General features: G+C 61.1%; 1 protein-coding gene across 1 annotated transcript; it reads left to right on the forward strand.

The window, feature by feature from the left end:
* Positions 1-5,681: 5,681 nt before the first annotated feature.
* On the forward strand, positions 5,682-12,829 carry MAPK15 (mitogen-activated protein kinase 15). Its single transcript, XM_024251245.3, has 14 exons — positions 5,682-5,843; positions 7,088-7,186; positions 7,441-7,470; positions 7,606-7,696; positions 8,326-8,456; positions 8,544-8,707; positions 8,895-9,034; positions 9,781-9,838; positions 10,252-10,389; positions 10,549-10,654; positions 10,778-10,958; positions 11,077-11,201; positions 11,280-11,408; positions 11,591-12,829. The coding sequence occupies exons 1-14, from the start codon at positions 5,778-5,780 to the stop codon at positions 11,765-11,767; spliced, it is 1,635 nt and encodes a 544-aa protein (XP_024107013.3). The 5' UTR covers positions 5,682-5,777; the 3' UTR covers positions 11,768-12,829.
* The last annotated feature ends 115 nt before the right edge of the window (positions 12,830-12,944 follow it).

The raw sequence follows: 12,944 nt of genomic DNA on the forward strand, positions 1-12,944 counted from the left end.
CCTTGCTTCTGCTGGGGGACCGCGCTGCATGGGGCGATTCTTCGCGGGGAAGGGGGGAGAGTCTGGCCTTGGGGACAGGCTCAGATGCCTCCCCAGGATCCCCCAGGCTTTTCTCTCATTGTGTTAGGAAGGCAGGCGGTCTCTGGGGTTCACCAGGTCCTGCGCCGTCCATGGGGACAGAACTCACTTCCTGTGACACACCTCCCACCCTCAGGGGTCTTCTCAGCCCCCTCCTCAAGTGGCATGGCGGTCTTTGTCCCCCCAAGACCTGCAGTCTCACCCCCCTCAGACACAGGCTGGCAAACTGGAAAGGCCCTGGGAGGAGGGGCGCTGTCTGCTCCCTGTGAGGCCCTCCCTGCCCACAGCTGGGCCAGCCTCCCTCCTTTCACTGCCCTCCCCACCACCCCAAAGCCGGGCCAGCTTCCCTTCCCTCCCCTCTGCAGCCAGGCCAGCCTCCCTCCCCGGCACATCCAGGCAAGCCTCCCTCCTGCCCCCCAGCCCCTTATGCTGGGCCCTGCTGGGGACCCTGAAGGTTGCAGCACAAGGCCGCCTTGGGTCTGCTCCTGGGACTCGTGGGCTCCCACAGGCTCCCCGGGTGTCCTTGCCCACGGTGCCCCTGTCTTCCTGCTCCTGCTGCTTTGCATGTCCTGCCTGATTCATCTCCTGAGACTGGGGTGAGCCCTGAACTGAGCGTAGCCATAGGGGTGGGGCTGTGTGCCTGGTACACCGAGCATAGCCCTCCCAGCAACCTCTGTTCCCATTTCACAGATGGAGAAACCGAGGCAAGGTGAGTTGTCCACAGCCCCCTGGAACTGCTAAGGCTGTGACTTGGACCTGTGAGGGGTTCCTCCCACTTCTCTGCACTCCCTCTGGTGGGGTCCCCTCCCCCAAGCTGCCCTGTGCCCCGGGACCAGGACATGGCCCGTGCATGCGCCAAGGCTGCCCGCCCACCCGGCAAGGCCAGCTCCACCTGTGGAGTTGAGGATGGGCTGAGCCCACATGGGAGCCCAGGACCCACGGGGCAGCTCCACCCTGTGCACCTTGTCCCTTGTGCAGCAGCTCAGAGCTGGTGGTGACGGCCAACGGGGCAAAGGGGACGACGGGCAGGACCACAAGTGAGGCCCAGTGGAGCTGCCCACCCCGTGTATCCTCTGGTTGGGGTCAGGTGTTGGGGCCCCAGTCCTGTTTGTTTCGGCGCCCTGGGCCCAACCTGAACCTGTCCTCTGCCCCATATCCCTGGCAGGCCTCCCTACACCCCCACCCACTGGGGCTGGCTTAGGCAAGGGTGTTTAAGAGAAAGACCCTGCCCCCATGGCCAGGTACCTCAGAACCCATGCCAGATCCACACAAGGCTCTCGGTCAGTCCCGGATGGAAGCTCCAGTCCCAGGCCGTGACATGTATCAGCTCCCACACCCAGGATTGTCCCAGAGAAAGCGCTCTGCCCTCCCCATCCACAGCACCATGAGGGCCATGGCTGCACTGCCGCACCTCTCCAGGTATGAGCATGAGGCCCGAGCCAGCAGGCCCTGACCGGGTCATTCCTGATCATCCCTAACCAGGGCAGTGAGGGGCTGGGGTGTGGTCCAGGTGGGCCTGCATGGGGCCCCTTGGGAGTCACCTACCTCTGTGAGGAAGAGGATGGCCAAAGGAGGGTGCCCAGGGTCCAGAGCCCCTACACAGGCTTCAATGATGACACCTGCACCCAGCTCCAGAGACATCCCTGAGAGGCAGCCATCAGGGGTGCCCAGCTGAGGACATGCCTCCTTGGGGACCCTCATTCCTGAGTCCATGCCTCCAGATTAATGATCTCAGAGACAACCACATCCGCAACTGGCATGTGTCCCCACCGAAGGGGCTCAAGTAAGTGACTGGAGTGACCAGGGTGGATAGACCTGGAGTACCTGGGTCTATAGTCCACACCTGGAGCAGGAGAGAGGGGAGAGCTGGGGTACCCAGGTCTATAGCCCACATCCAGAGCAGGAGAGAGGGGAGAGCTGGGGTATCTGAGTCTGTAGCCCACACCCAGAGCAGGAGTGAGGGGAGAGCTGGGGTACCTGGGTCTATAGCCCAGACCCAGAGCAGGAGAGAGGGGAGAGCTGGGGTACCTGAGTCTGTAGCCCATATCCAGAGCAGGAGAGAGGGGAGACCTGGAGTACCTGTACCTGTACCTCAGGTACAGTATCTGAGTCTGTAGCCCACATCCGGAGCAGGAGAGAGGGGAGAGCTGGGGTACCTGAGTCTGTAGCCCACACCCAGAGCAGGAGTGAGGGGAGAGCTGGAGTACCTGGGTCTATAGCCCACACCTGGAGCAGGAGAGAGGGGAGAGCTGGGGTACCTGGGTCTATAGCCCAGACCCAGAGCAGGAGGGAGGGGAGAGCTGGGGTACCTGAGTCTGTAGCCCACATCCAGAGCAGGAGAGAGGGGAGACCTGGAGTACCTGTACCTATACCTCAGGTACAGTATCTGAGTCTGTAGCCCACATCCGGAGCAGGAGAGAGGGGAGAGCTGGGGTACCTGCGTCTGTAGCTCATACCCAGAGCAGGAGTGAGGGGAGAGCTGGAGTACCTGGGTCTAAAGCCCACACCTGGAGCAGGAGAGAGGGGAGAGCTGGGGTACCTGAGTCTGTAGCCCACATCCAGAGCAAGAGAGAGGGGAGACCTGGAGTACCTGTACCTGTACCTCAGGTGCAGTATCTGAGTCTGTAGCCCACATCCGGAGCAGGAGAGAGGAGAGGGCCGTCTTGGAGTCCACCAGGTAGCCTCAGTAGGACAGGGAGAGGCTGTGTATGAGATGGGATGGGTGGTGGGCCATGGCTGTGACACAGGAGGGGACAGGGCGGGGATACCTTCTCAGACTGTGACACTCAGAGGCAAGTTAGGATCTCGGCCCACACAACAGCACACGGATGGTGCCTTTATGGGAGAGGACGGGGGCTGTGCATGGGGCCTGTGACAGCTTGGGACGTGGGGGCCAGGGGAGTTTGGTTTCCTGGGTTACAGAATGCTGGGTGTGTGTGAAGTAGGAGGCTCCAGCCACACTGTTTCACTGTGGCTGTGACCTGGGCCCCACCCTTGTGACTCTGGGTCTTCTGGATGATGACTTCCCCCAGACCTCACCCATGATTTCCCCATGGATTGGTTAAAAATTCAATGCAAGGTCCAGGTCAATAATGCACCCAAAATAAAGCTGAAAGTTACAACCGCATGCAACAAAACTTATTGTGACTTAGCCCGGGCGCAGTGGCTCACGCCTGTAATCCCAGCACTTTGGGAGGCCGAGGCAGGTGGATCACATGAGGTCAGGAGTTCGAGACCAGCCTGGCCAACATGGTGAAACCCCGTCTCTACTGAAAATACAAAAATTAGCAGGATGTGGTGGCAGGTGCTTGTAATCTCAGCTACTCAGGAGGCTGAGGCAGAGAATCACCTGAACCCAGGAGGCAGAGGTTGCAGTGAGCTGAGATTGTATCACTGCACTGCAGCCTGGGTGACAGAGCAAGACTCCATCATAAATAAATAACATAATAAAAAAAACTTATTGTGGCTTATTGTCAAATATATTTGACTAACAAATGATGAAAAAAATAATCTTGACAAAATTTATATCGGCAAGAATATTTGGACAAGGGAAAGTTGGACTTGGTTGAAATAGTGCCCCCAAGAGAAACTACATAATAACAGATTTTTAAAAATCCAACTAGATCGGGCGCGGTGGCTCACGCCTGTAATCCAAGCACTTTGGGAGGCCGAGGTGTGTGGATCACGAGGTCAGGAAATCGAGACCATCCTGGCTAACACGGTGAAACCTCGTCTCTACTAAAAATACAAAAAATTAGCTGGGCGCGGTGGCGGGCACCTGTAGTCCCAGCTACTTGGGAGGCTGAGACAGGAGAATGGCGTGAACCCGGGAGGCGGAGCTGGCAATGAGCCGAGATGGCCCCACTGCACTCTACCCAAGGCGACACAGCAAGACTCCATCTCAAAAAAAAAAAAAAGGATGGGGCGCGGTGGCTCACTCCTGTAATCACAGCACGTTGGCTACCCATCATCTGGGAAGTGAGGGGCGCCTCTGCCTGGCCACTGTGCAACCTTCCAAGTGTGAAGTGACAGGCTTGTGTGTGATCTTTTCTGTCTTCCCTGAGTTTGCATTTTCGACATTAAAGTTTACTTTTTAGTTAAAAAAAAATAAAAAATAAAAAATAAAATGGTAAGTTTTAAGTCAGCCATCTTGCTTTTTTTTTAGACGGAGTCTCAGTCTGTTGCCCAGGCTGGAGTGCAGTGGTGCAATCTGGGCTCACTGCAACCTCTGCCTCCTGGGTTCCAGCGATTCTTCTGCCTCAGCCTCCCTAGTAGCTGGGATTACAGGTGCACGCCACCATGCCCAGCTAATTTTTGTATTTTTAATAGAAACAAGGTTTCACCATATTGGCCAGGCTAGTCTCAAACTCCCAACTTCAGGTGATCCACCTGCCTTGGACTCCCAAAGTGCTGGGATTATAGGCGTGAGCCATCACACCCAGCCTCCCCCCCCCCCTTTTTTTTTTTGAGAAGGAGTCTTGCTCTGTTGCCAGGCTGGAGTTCAGTGGCGCGATCTTGGCTCACTGCAACCTCCACCTCCTGGGTTCAAGTGATTCTCCTGCCTCAGCCTCCCAAGTAGCTGGGATTACAGGCACCCACCACGGCGCCCACCACCACACCCAGCTAATTTTTTTGTATTTTTAATAGAGACGGGGTTTCACCATGTTGGCCAGGATGGTCTTTATCTCCTGATCTCGTGATCCACCCGCCTCAGCCTCCCAAAGTGCCGGGATTACAGGTGTGAGCCACCATGCCCGGCCCTGCTATTTGTTTTCTACTGGTCTTATCTATTCTGTTCCTTTTTCTTCTTTTTCTGAATTCTTTTTGAGCAAGCAGTTTGTTTGTTGTGGTTGTTGTTTGAGACAGGGTCTGGCTCTGTCACCCAGGCTGGAGTGCAGTGGTGCAATCCAGGCTCACTGCAACCTCTGCCTCCCAGCTCAAGTGATCCTCCTACCTCAGCCTCCCAAGTAGCTGGGACAACAGGCTCATGTCCCCACACCCAGCTAATTTTCCTATTTTTTTTTTTTATAGAAATGAGGTTTTATGTTGCCGAAGCTGGTCTCCAACTCCTGAGTCATTAGCCACGCCCGGCTAATTTTTGTATTTTGAGTGGAGACGGGATTTCCCCACGTTGGCCAGGCTGGTCTTGAACTCCTGACCTCGGGTGATCCGCCCGCCTCGGCCTCCCAAAGTGTTGGGATTACAGGCGTGAAGCACCGTTCTCCGCCCAAATAATAATGTACTATTAATACTTCACATTTAACTTAATCTTACAACATATATCCTCATATGTTATTTTGTAGTAGTATAAATGTGCATTTCCATTATCCCCCTTTACATTTCGCTATTGGTGTCATGCATTATGCTTCTACAAGTTACAGAGTCTACAACAGATTGTTCTTGTTTCTACTTTAGTCAACTGGGCTGGGCGTGCTCCTGCGAGGAGGCGGGCGGGGCGCACTGTGGGGCGGGGCTGGGGCCGGTGGGGACGTGGGCGGGGCGCAGTGAGGGGAGGGGCCTGCGGGGAGGTGGGGAGGGGCCTGCGGGGAGGTGGGGGGAGCCCACGGTGGGGCGGAGCCGGGGCCTGCGGGGGGGGGGGGGTGGTGTTGGGAGGGGCGCCCCGAGGGACGGGGCTGGGCCGCCGTCGGTTCCCACGGCAACCGACTCAACAGTAAGGCCCCGCGGGCGTCCCGGCCGCCATGTGCACCGCAGTGGACCCTCGCATCGTCCGGAGATACCTACTCAGGCGGCAGCTCGGGCAGGGGGTGAGTGCCTGGGGGTGCGTCCGCCCTCCGAGGGGCGCCGCAGATCTGCGGAGAGAGGACCTGCGGGGCGTGGCCGGTCCCCTCGGAGGCCTGTTCCGCCACACACTGGCGTCCTGCCTCCTCCGTAGGCGGGAGGGGTGGTCTGGAGCCCCTTCGTGCCTCAGTTTTCTCATGGGGTAACACGATCCTGACTCCCAGGAACCTGGCTCCTGGAGGCAGGTGACAGCCACGGCCCCCATTGGCCTCAGGCGGAGGGATCCTGGCGCCCCACTCCCCACGCGCCCAGTCGCCCGCTTCCCGGGTGCACACGACGCTCTGGGGAGGCCGGGCCCGCGCCTGGGTCACTGAGAGGAAGGGCGGACCCCAGGCTCAGGAGCACAGGGGCGAGGCCCGAGAAGGGCCTGAGCGGTTATGGGGTGGGCGCAGAGTGGAGGCCAAAGCCTTGTGTATCTGTGTGCGTGTGTGAGCATGTGAGCCTGTGTGTGCGTGGGCGGGGGGGGAGTGTTCGAGGGTGCCATGGGGGAGGGGAGGGAGAGCCTTCCAGGCAGTGCAGACGGTAAGTGCGTAGGCCCCGTGCAGGGTGGTGTATGTGCAACTGGATAGGAGATGGAGAGAGACAGGTGAGTGGTGAGGGTCCGATCGTGCGGGGGCTTTGGGGAACTTCCAAGACTTTGGTTTTTACTGTTGCTGAGGCTGGGAGGTGTAGTAGCTGCTGGTGTCACTTTACAAGGCCCACTCCTGTGCTGAGGACCCACCATGGGTGTGCACGGGAGCGGCAGAGGGAGATGAGTTAAGGGGTTTGCGTAGCCACGCAGCGAGAGATGCCAGAGGCTGGGACCAGGGTGGGGGCAGAAGAGACAGTGGCAGGGGCTAGATTCTGGAGGAATCGGAAGGTGGGGCCAACGGGACTGGGGGTGGATGCGGTGTGAGAGAAAGGGAGGGAGAGCGCCTGGGCAGCTGGAAGGACGGTAGGGCATCCCCGAGCTTCATTTCCTGCCCAGATGCTCCCGTCTGTGCCCTCCTTGCCTCCAGGCCTCGCCAGCTCTCACCCTCCCTTCCGTCTACCTCCCCTCCTCTAAAGAGGTTGGAGTCTAGGGCAGCCTGCAGTTTCGGGAGCCCACCCACTCCCATCCCCTCTCAGGACCCAGGATGGGAAGGAGGAGCCTCATGTCTGTAGGGACAATCTGGGTGGGCAGGGGATGGGGGGGACGAGGCTGGCCCTGTGTGACAGCACTCCTTCCCAGGCCTATGGCATTGTGTGGAAGGCAGTGGACCGGAGGACTGGTGAGGTCGTGGCCATCAAGAAAATCTTTGATGCTTTTAGGGATAAGACAGATGCCCAGGTGAGTGTGTGGGGAGAAGCGTGGGAGAGAATGGGGGCTGGGAGGGGCAGCCCCTTGCCCTGGTGCCTGAAAGCTCAGGTGGGAGCTGGAGCCCAGTCACAGCAGATGTTCTGGCCTGTCTCGGAACACTGCCCCCTTGCCATGCCTGGTCTGGTGGGCATTGGGTGACAGACATCAGCTCCTTTGGGTCCTCTCAGGACACGGGCTTCCTTCTTGTTCCACGCACCCACACACCTGTGTTTCTGTCTCTTCAGAGAACATTCCGGGAAATCACGCTCCTCCAGGTGAGTGGCCTGGGCCCTCCAGCCCAATCCCCTTCCCCAGGTACAGATCTCTCCAGACAGGAAAGAAACCGGGCTTCTTGGGCCCCAGAGCACAGCCCCTCCTGGCCTTCCAGCCGCCTCCGACTCTCTCCCCAGGAGTTTGGGGACCATCCCAACATCATCAGCCTCCTTGACGTGATCCGGGCAGAGAACGACAGGGACATTTACCTGGTGTTTGAGTTTATGGGTGAGTGAGGCCCCGGCCAGCGCCCCAGCCCCACCTGTGTCCTGTCCTGACGCCCTCTGTGTGTCCCTCTGCGTGTCCCTCTGCAGCTGGCCCACAGTGGTTTGCTCCCTCACCATGTACCCTGGACTCAGGGACAGACAGCTGACCAGTGTCAGCCTCCAGAGCCAGCAGCGACCCCCGTCGTCCCACCTGCCCCAGGCTCCTGCTCCCACCACAGTGTGCAGTTGCCTTCTTTTTCTTCTCATTTTATGAAACAAAGGCAACATGAAATAAAGTGTTAAAACTCCTGCAGACCCCACGGCTGTGCCCACAGGCAGTGCGCAGGATGGAGGAGCGGGACGGCCAGGCCGTGGGCTGGTTCAAAGTGGGACAGACCTGCCAGGTGTCCCTCTCCCACTCCCCCCAGGTTGCCCCCCCAGCCCCCACCCCCGACTGGAGTGCGTACCCTCTCCCACTCCCCCCAGGTCCCCCCCCAGCCCCCACCCCCGACTGGAGTGCGCACCCTCTCTCACTCCCCCCAGGTTGCCCCCCCAGCCCCCAGCCCCGACTGGAGTGCGCACCCTCTCCCACTCCCCCCAGGTTGCCTCCCCCAGCCCCCCACCCCCGACTGGAGTGCACCCTCTCCGCAGACACTGACCTGAACGCAGTCATCCGGAAGGGCGGGCTGCTGCAGGACATCCACGTGCGCTCCATCTTCTACCAGCTCCTGCGGGCCACCCGGTTCCTCCACTCCGGGCACGTTGTGCACCGGGACCAGAAGGTGCGGTTCCCCCACCTCCGCTATGCCACGTGGCATAGCTCCCGGCCCCACCCAGCCCCGGGGCCTCAGCCTGCCTCCTCTCTGCAGCCGTCCAATGTGCTCCTGGATGCCAACTGCACAGTGAAGCTGTGTGACTTTGGCCTGGCCCGCTCCCTGGGCGACCTCCCCGAGGGGCCTGAGGACCAGGCCTTGACAGAGTACGTGGCCACACGCTGGTACCGAGCTCCGGAGGTGTTGCTCTCTTCGCACCGGTAACAGCGAGACACCCCCAACCCACCCTGCACCTCCTTGCTGCCCTCCTGCCCAGCCAGGGCTCCCAGGCCTCCTGTACTCCGACCCTGCCTTGGTCCACAAGTGTTCCCCCATTCACCCCCCTAGCAACCCCACCCCCACCTCTGCCTCTGGGTCTCTCCATGCCTACACCCCTTCCTGCCCCAGATACACCCTTGGGGTGGACATGTGGAGTCTGGGCTGTATCCTGGGGGAGATGCTGCGAGGGAGGCCCCTGTTCCCGGGTACGTCCACCCTCCACCAGCTGGAGCTGATCCTGGAGACCATCCCGCCACCATCCGAGGAGGGTGAGCCAGGCTGCTGGGGCTGGGCACTGGGAATGCTGCGGGTCAGACAGCACAGCTGTGGGGAGACAGCAGCTGACAGGCTAGGACTGTGCTGAGAGGAGGGACGGGGACAGGGAGGATCCAGAGGATGGGGCAGGAGCCCCAGGAAGACCAGCTGGTGATGGGGGCCCAGGGGGAGCTGCTGGGGGTGGGCGTGGGCAAGCAGCACCTGGCACAGTCACCATGAGAGCCAAGCAGTGACTGTGAAGGGGCCAGCAGGCTGGACAAGGTCCCCAAGGGATTCGGGTAGCAGGGGCAGGGAGTGTCACTGTGCCGGGAGCTGGGGTGGGCACAGAGAGCTGGGCAGAAGAGATTCAGGTGCTGAGGGAAGAGGTGGAGGAAGGCAGTGGTAGAGGGGCCATGGGGGTCACTCTTGAGGGTGGGGGCAAGAGGGAGCTGCACCGCCAGGCACATCTGCTTGTCTGGGTGGAGCCTCGTGATCCGTGGAGGTGGGCGCCAGCATCCACCTGTGTGAGCACGCCCCAGAGCCTGGTGTCAGAGTGTGGAGCAGGGGTTGTGTGCGGGTGCTCCCATGCACAGGCTGGGTGGCACGCCCTGGTGATGGGGTGTTTGAGCCCTGCCAGACAGCAGAAACCCTGTAGAGAGGCTGTGCTCCCTGGGGCTGGAAGAGATGGCTGGCCCCAGATGCCCTGAACCGCCCCAGCCGACCAGGCCTGCCTGGGTCACACCACCTTCTGCTGCCCCAGACCTCCTGGCTCTCGGTTCAGGCTGCCGTGCCTCTGTGCTGCACCACCTGGGGTCCCGGTGAGTGGGGGCACTTCGGTGAGGGTGAGAGGGTGGCCTGTCTCAAGGGAGGAGGGCCACTTTCCTGAAAGTTTACTGGGGCCAGTTTGTACCAGTTCAGATTCCGCCTGTTTTCAAGATGGCAGTCCCAAACCCAACAACTGTTGGCCACTCTGAAAGCAGGAGCCCCTGGTGCTCCTAGAGAGTGGCCCAGAGGAGCTGCGCCAGGGCGTCGAGAGGAGGGTACCAGGGGGCTGCAGGGGTCTCTCCACTCTGCAGGGGCCCAGACTGCCTGCAGGTCAGGCACAGGAGCATCTACCTAGACAGGACAGCAGGGTGGACCCCAGTTTGGAAGCTGAGCCCCCAGCCATGAACATGGATCTGAGGAGGGGCCCTTGGGTCGGGCCCTGGAAACGACACATGGCAGCCCACAGGCCACGACAGACGCTGGATGCCCTCCTACCGCCAGACACCTCCCCAGAGGCCTTGGACCTCCTTAGGCAACTCCTGGTGTTCGCCCCGGACAAGCGGTTAAGCGCGACCCAGGCACTGCAGCACCCCTACGTGCAGAGGTGGGGGTGGGAGAGAGTCCCCCAAGTGCCGGGGGACAGAGGTGGGGGCAGGAGAGAGCCAGCCCACGAGAGAGAGCCCCCGCAGCAGGGACCCTGCTGTGACGGGTTGAGGGGCTCCCTTGGCCGCAGCCCGGGCCCCACCTCTCTGGCTCCCTCTAGGTTCCACTGCCCCAGTGACGAGTGGGCACGAAAGGCAGATGTGCGGCTCCGGGCACACGAAGGGGTCCAGCTCGCTGCACCTGAGTACCGCAGCCGCGTCTATCAGGTGCTCCGGCTCTCGACCCCCATCATCCCATCTACCGCACCCTGGAGGCTGCCTCCTATGTCAGAGACCCCCAAACACCCCATGCCCAGGCTGTGACCTCTGAGCACCCTTCACCTCCCACAGATGATCCTGGAGCGTGGAGGCAGCAGCGGCACCTCGAGAAAGAAGGGCCCGGAGCGTGTCTCCCGGAGCCAGGCACACGTGCACAAACCCAGAGCCGACCCTCAGCTGCCTTCTGGGACACGTGTGCAGGGTCCCAGACCCAGGCCTCAGAGTAGCCTGGGCCACGACCCCCCCGAGCATGGTGTGTGATCTTTGCTGGCTGCCCACGCGGAGCATGGCCTGGGCCCCTTCTGCCTGTGGCTGCCGACTGTGCGCAGCATTCGGTTCCTGACCCTGGGGTTGACCTTCTGACCCCCCAGAGTCCCCCTGTGCAGCCAAGAACATTCCCAGGCAGAACTCCGCTCCCCTGTTCCAAACTGCACTCCTAGGGAATGGGGAAAGGCCCCCTGGGGCGAAGGAAGCGCCCCCCTTGACACTCTCGCTGGTAAGTCATGGTGGGGCGGGCACGGGAGGGACCCTTCCTCTGCACCTTTCAGTGACCCTGTGACATGGCCCTTCCCAGGTGAAGCCAAGCGGCAGGGGAGCTGCGCCCTCCCTGACCTCCCAGGCTGCGGCTCAGGTGGCCAACCAGGTCCTGATCCGGGGTGACTGGAACCGGGGCGGTGGGGTGAGGGTGGCCAGCGCACAACAGGTGAGCCCAGCCCAGTCTGCCCCTGTCCCCTCATCCTCCTTTCCCCTTTCCCCCTCCTTTTCCCTCCCTTCCCCATCCTTCCCATTGCCCCTCCAATGTCCAAATCTCTCAAGGACCTCAAGGCCTCCCCTCCACTGCACCCCCTCTGATGCCCCCTTTATGTGACCCTCAACTGTACACAGGTCCCTCCCCAGCTTCCTCCGGAGGCCCGGCCCGGCCGGAGGATGTTCAGCACCTCTGCCTTGCAGGGTGCCCAGGGGGCTGCCAGGGCTTTGCTTGGAGGCTACTCCCAAGCCTACGGGACTGTGTGCCACTCGGCACTGGGCCACCTGCCCCTGCTGGAGGGGCACCGTGTGTGAGCCGCCCTACTCCCTTCACCTGGTCCCCTGTTCCTGCCCCAGCCCCTTCCCCAGACCCCTCCCCAGTCTCCTGCACCCCTTAGCCCTCCCTGCTTTGCCCGGCCACGTTGAAGTTCCAGGGAGCTTGCCCGGGTCTCCTTGGGGGAGCAGATGAGGGCCCTGCCCCAGCCCCACTGACTTCCTCCAATAAAGTCATGTCTGCCCCCAACCTAAGCAGCCATCGTTCCTCCCCTCCCCTCTGAGGTCACAGCATCTACTAGCTGGGGGCCCCAACCTCTTTCCTGAAGCCTTCACTCCTCTGAGGACCCCACCACCCCCGTCCTGAAACCTCCACCCCAGAGCCCAGTGCCGCCCCCTAGAGGCCCTGCCCACTGCACATCCAGCACTGGGCTTTTCCCTCCAGGTTTGCCTGGGGCAGCTTCTTGTCCTTTGTCCATCATTTCCTTACCTGCTGTGGCTTCAGGGTCCAGGCTGCCCCCTAGGGTGGTCCTGTGGAGTAGGGACCTAGGGTCACCCCATGGCCATGTTTGTGACTTTGAGCCAGAGGAGAGAAGTGGAGAGAGAAGGGGGAAGCCCCACCCCTCCCCCCGCTGTCAGGGACTGCAGCCCGCACCCCCTAGTACAGCCACTGTGCCTGATCTGTCTTCAGGTCTCCGTAGGTGAGGGTGGGAGACAGACATCTCTCGAGGTCAGCGTTACCTCCTCTTGTCACCCCCAGGCAAGGTCCCTGGTGTGAGTTCAGGCCAGGGCTGTGCAGGGCTGCAGAGATCAAAGGGGCCCTTCGGGCACAGAGCTGTGTCCTAGGGTGCCAGGTGTCCTCAGCTGCACCTGCCCATGGGTTGGGGTTGGAACACAGGGAGGCAGCTGGAAAGCTCACAGGCTGGAGGAGCTCACAGTCTAAAGGGCGCGGCCTGTGCTATTGGTGGGGGGGTTGGGCTGCCAGGCTCACAGTCTGGGAAGCTCATAGGCCAGAGGAGCTCACAGTTTGAAGGGCGCGGCCTGTGCCGTGGTCGGTGTTGGGCTGCCAGGAGAGGGGCGCTGCTGGGTTGTGGAAGCCATTGCCACCATGGGGGAGGGTGGGGAAGGACAAGATGTGGGTGGCGGAGCTGAGCAGAAGCGGGGAGCTGGCGCTGCCCTGGTGCTGGGCCAGGCACCTGCAAGAGACTCAGAAAGGGAG

This window comes from Pongo abelii, chromosome 7 (genome assembly GCF_028885655.2).
Source record: "Pongo abelii isolate AG06213 chromosome 7, NHGRI_mPonAbe1-v2.0_pri, whole genome shotgun sequence".
In the NCBI taxonomy this organism is placed as follows: Eukaryota; Metazoa; Chordata; class Mammalia; order Primates; family Hominidae; genus Pongo; species Pongo abelii.

What these genes read in the sequence shown, in the direction of transcription:
- MAPK15 (XM_024251245.3), top strand. Translation starts at nt 5,778, where the DNA reads ATGTGCACCGCAGTGGACCCTCGCATCGTCCGGAGATACCTACTCAGG. An exon ending in GGCGGCAGCTCGGGCAGGGG is followed by an intron (nt 5,844 to 7,087) that starts GTGAGTGCCTGG and finishes ACTCCTTCCCAG; the next exon opens with GCCTATGGCATTGTGTGGAA. An exon ending in GTGTTGCTCTCTTCGCACCG is followed by an intron (nt 8,708 to 8,894) that starts GTAACAGCGAGA and finishes TTCCTGCCCCAG; the next exon opens with ATACACCCTTGGGGTGGACA.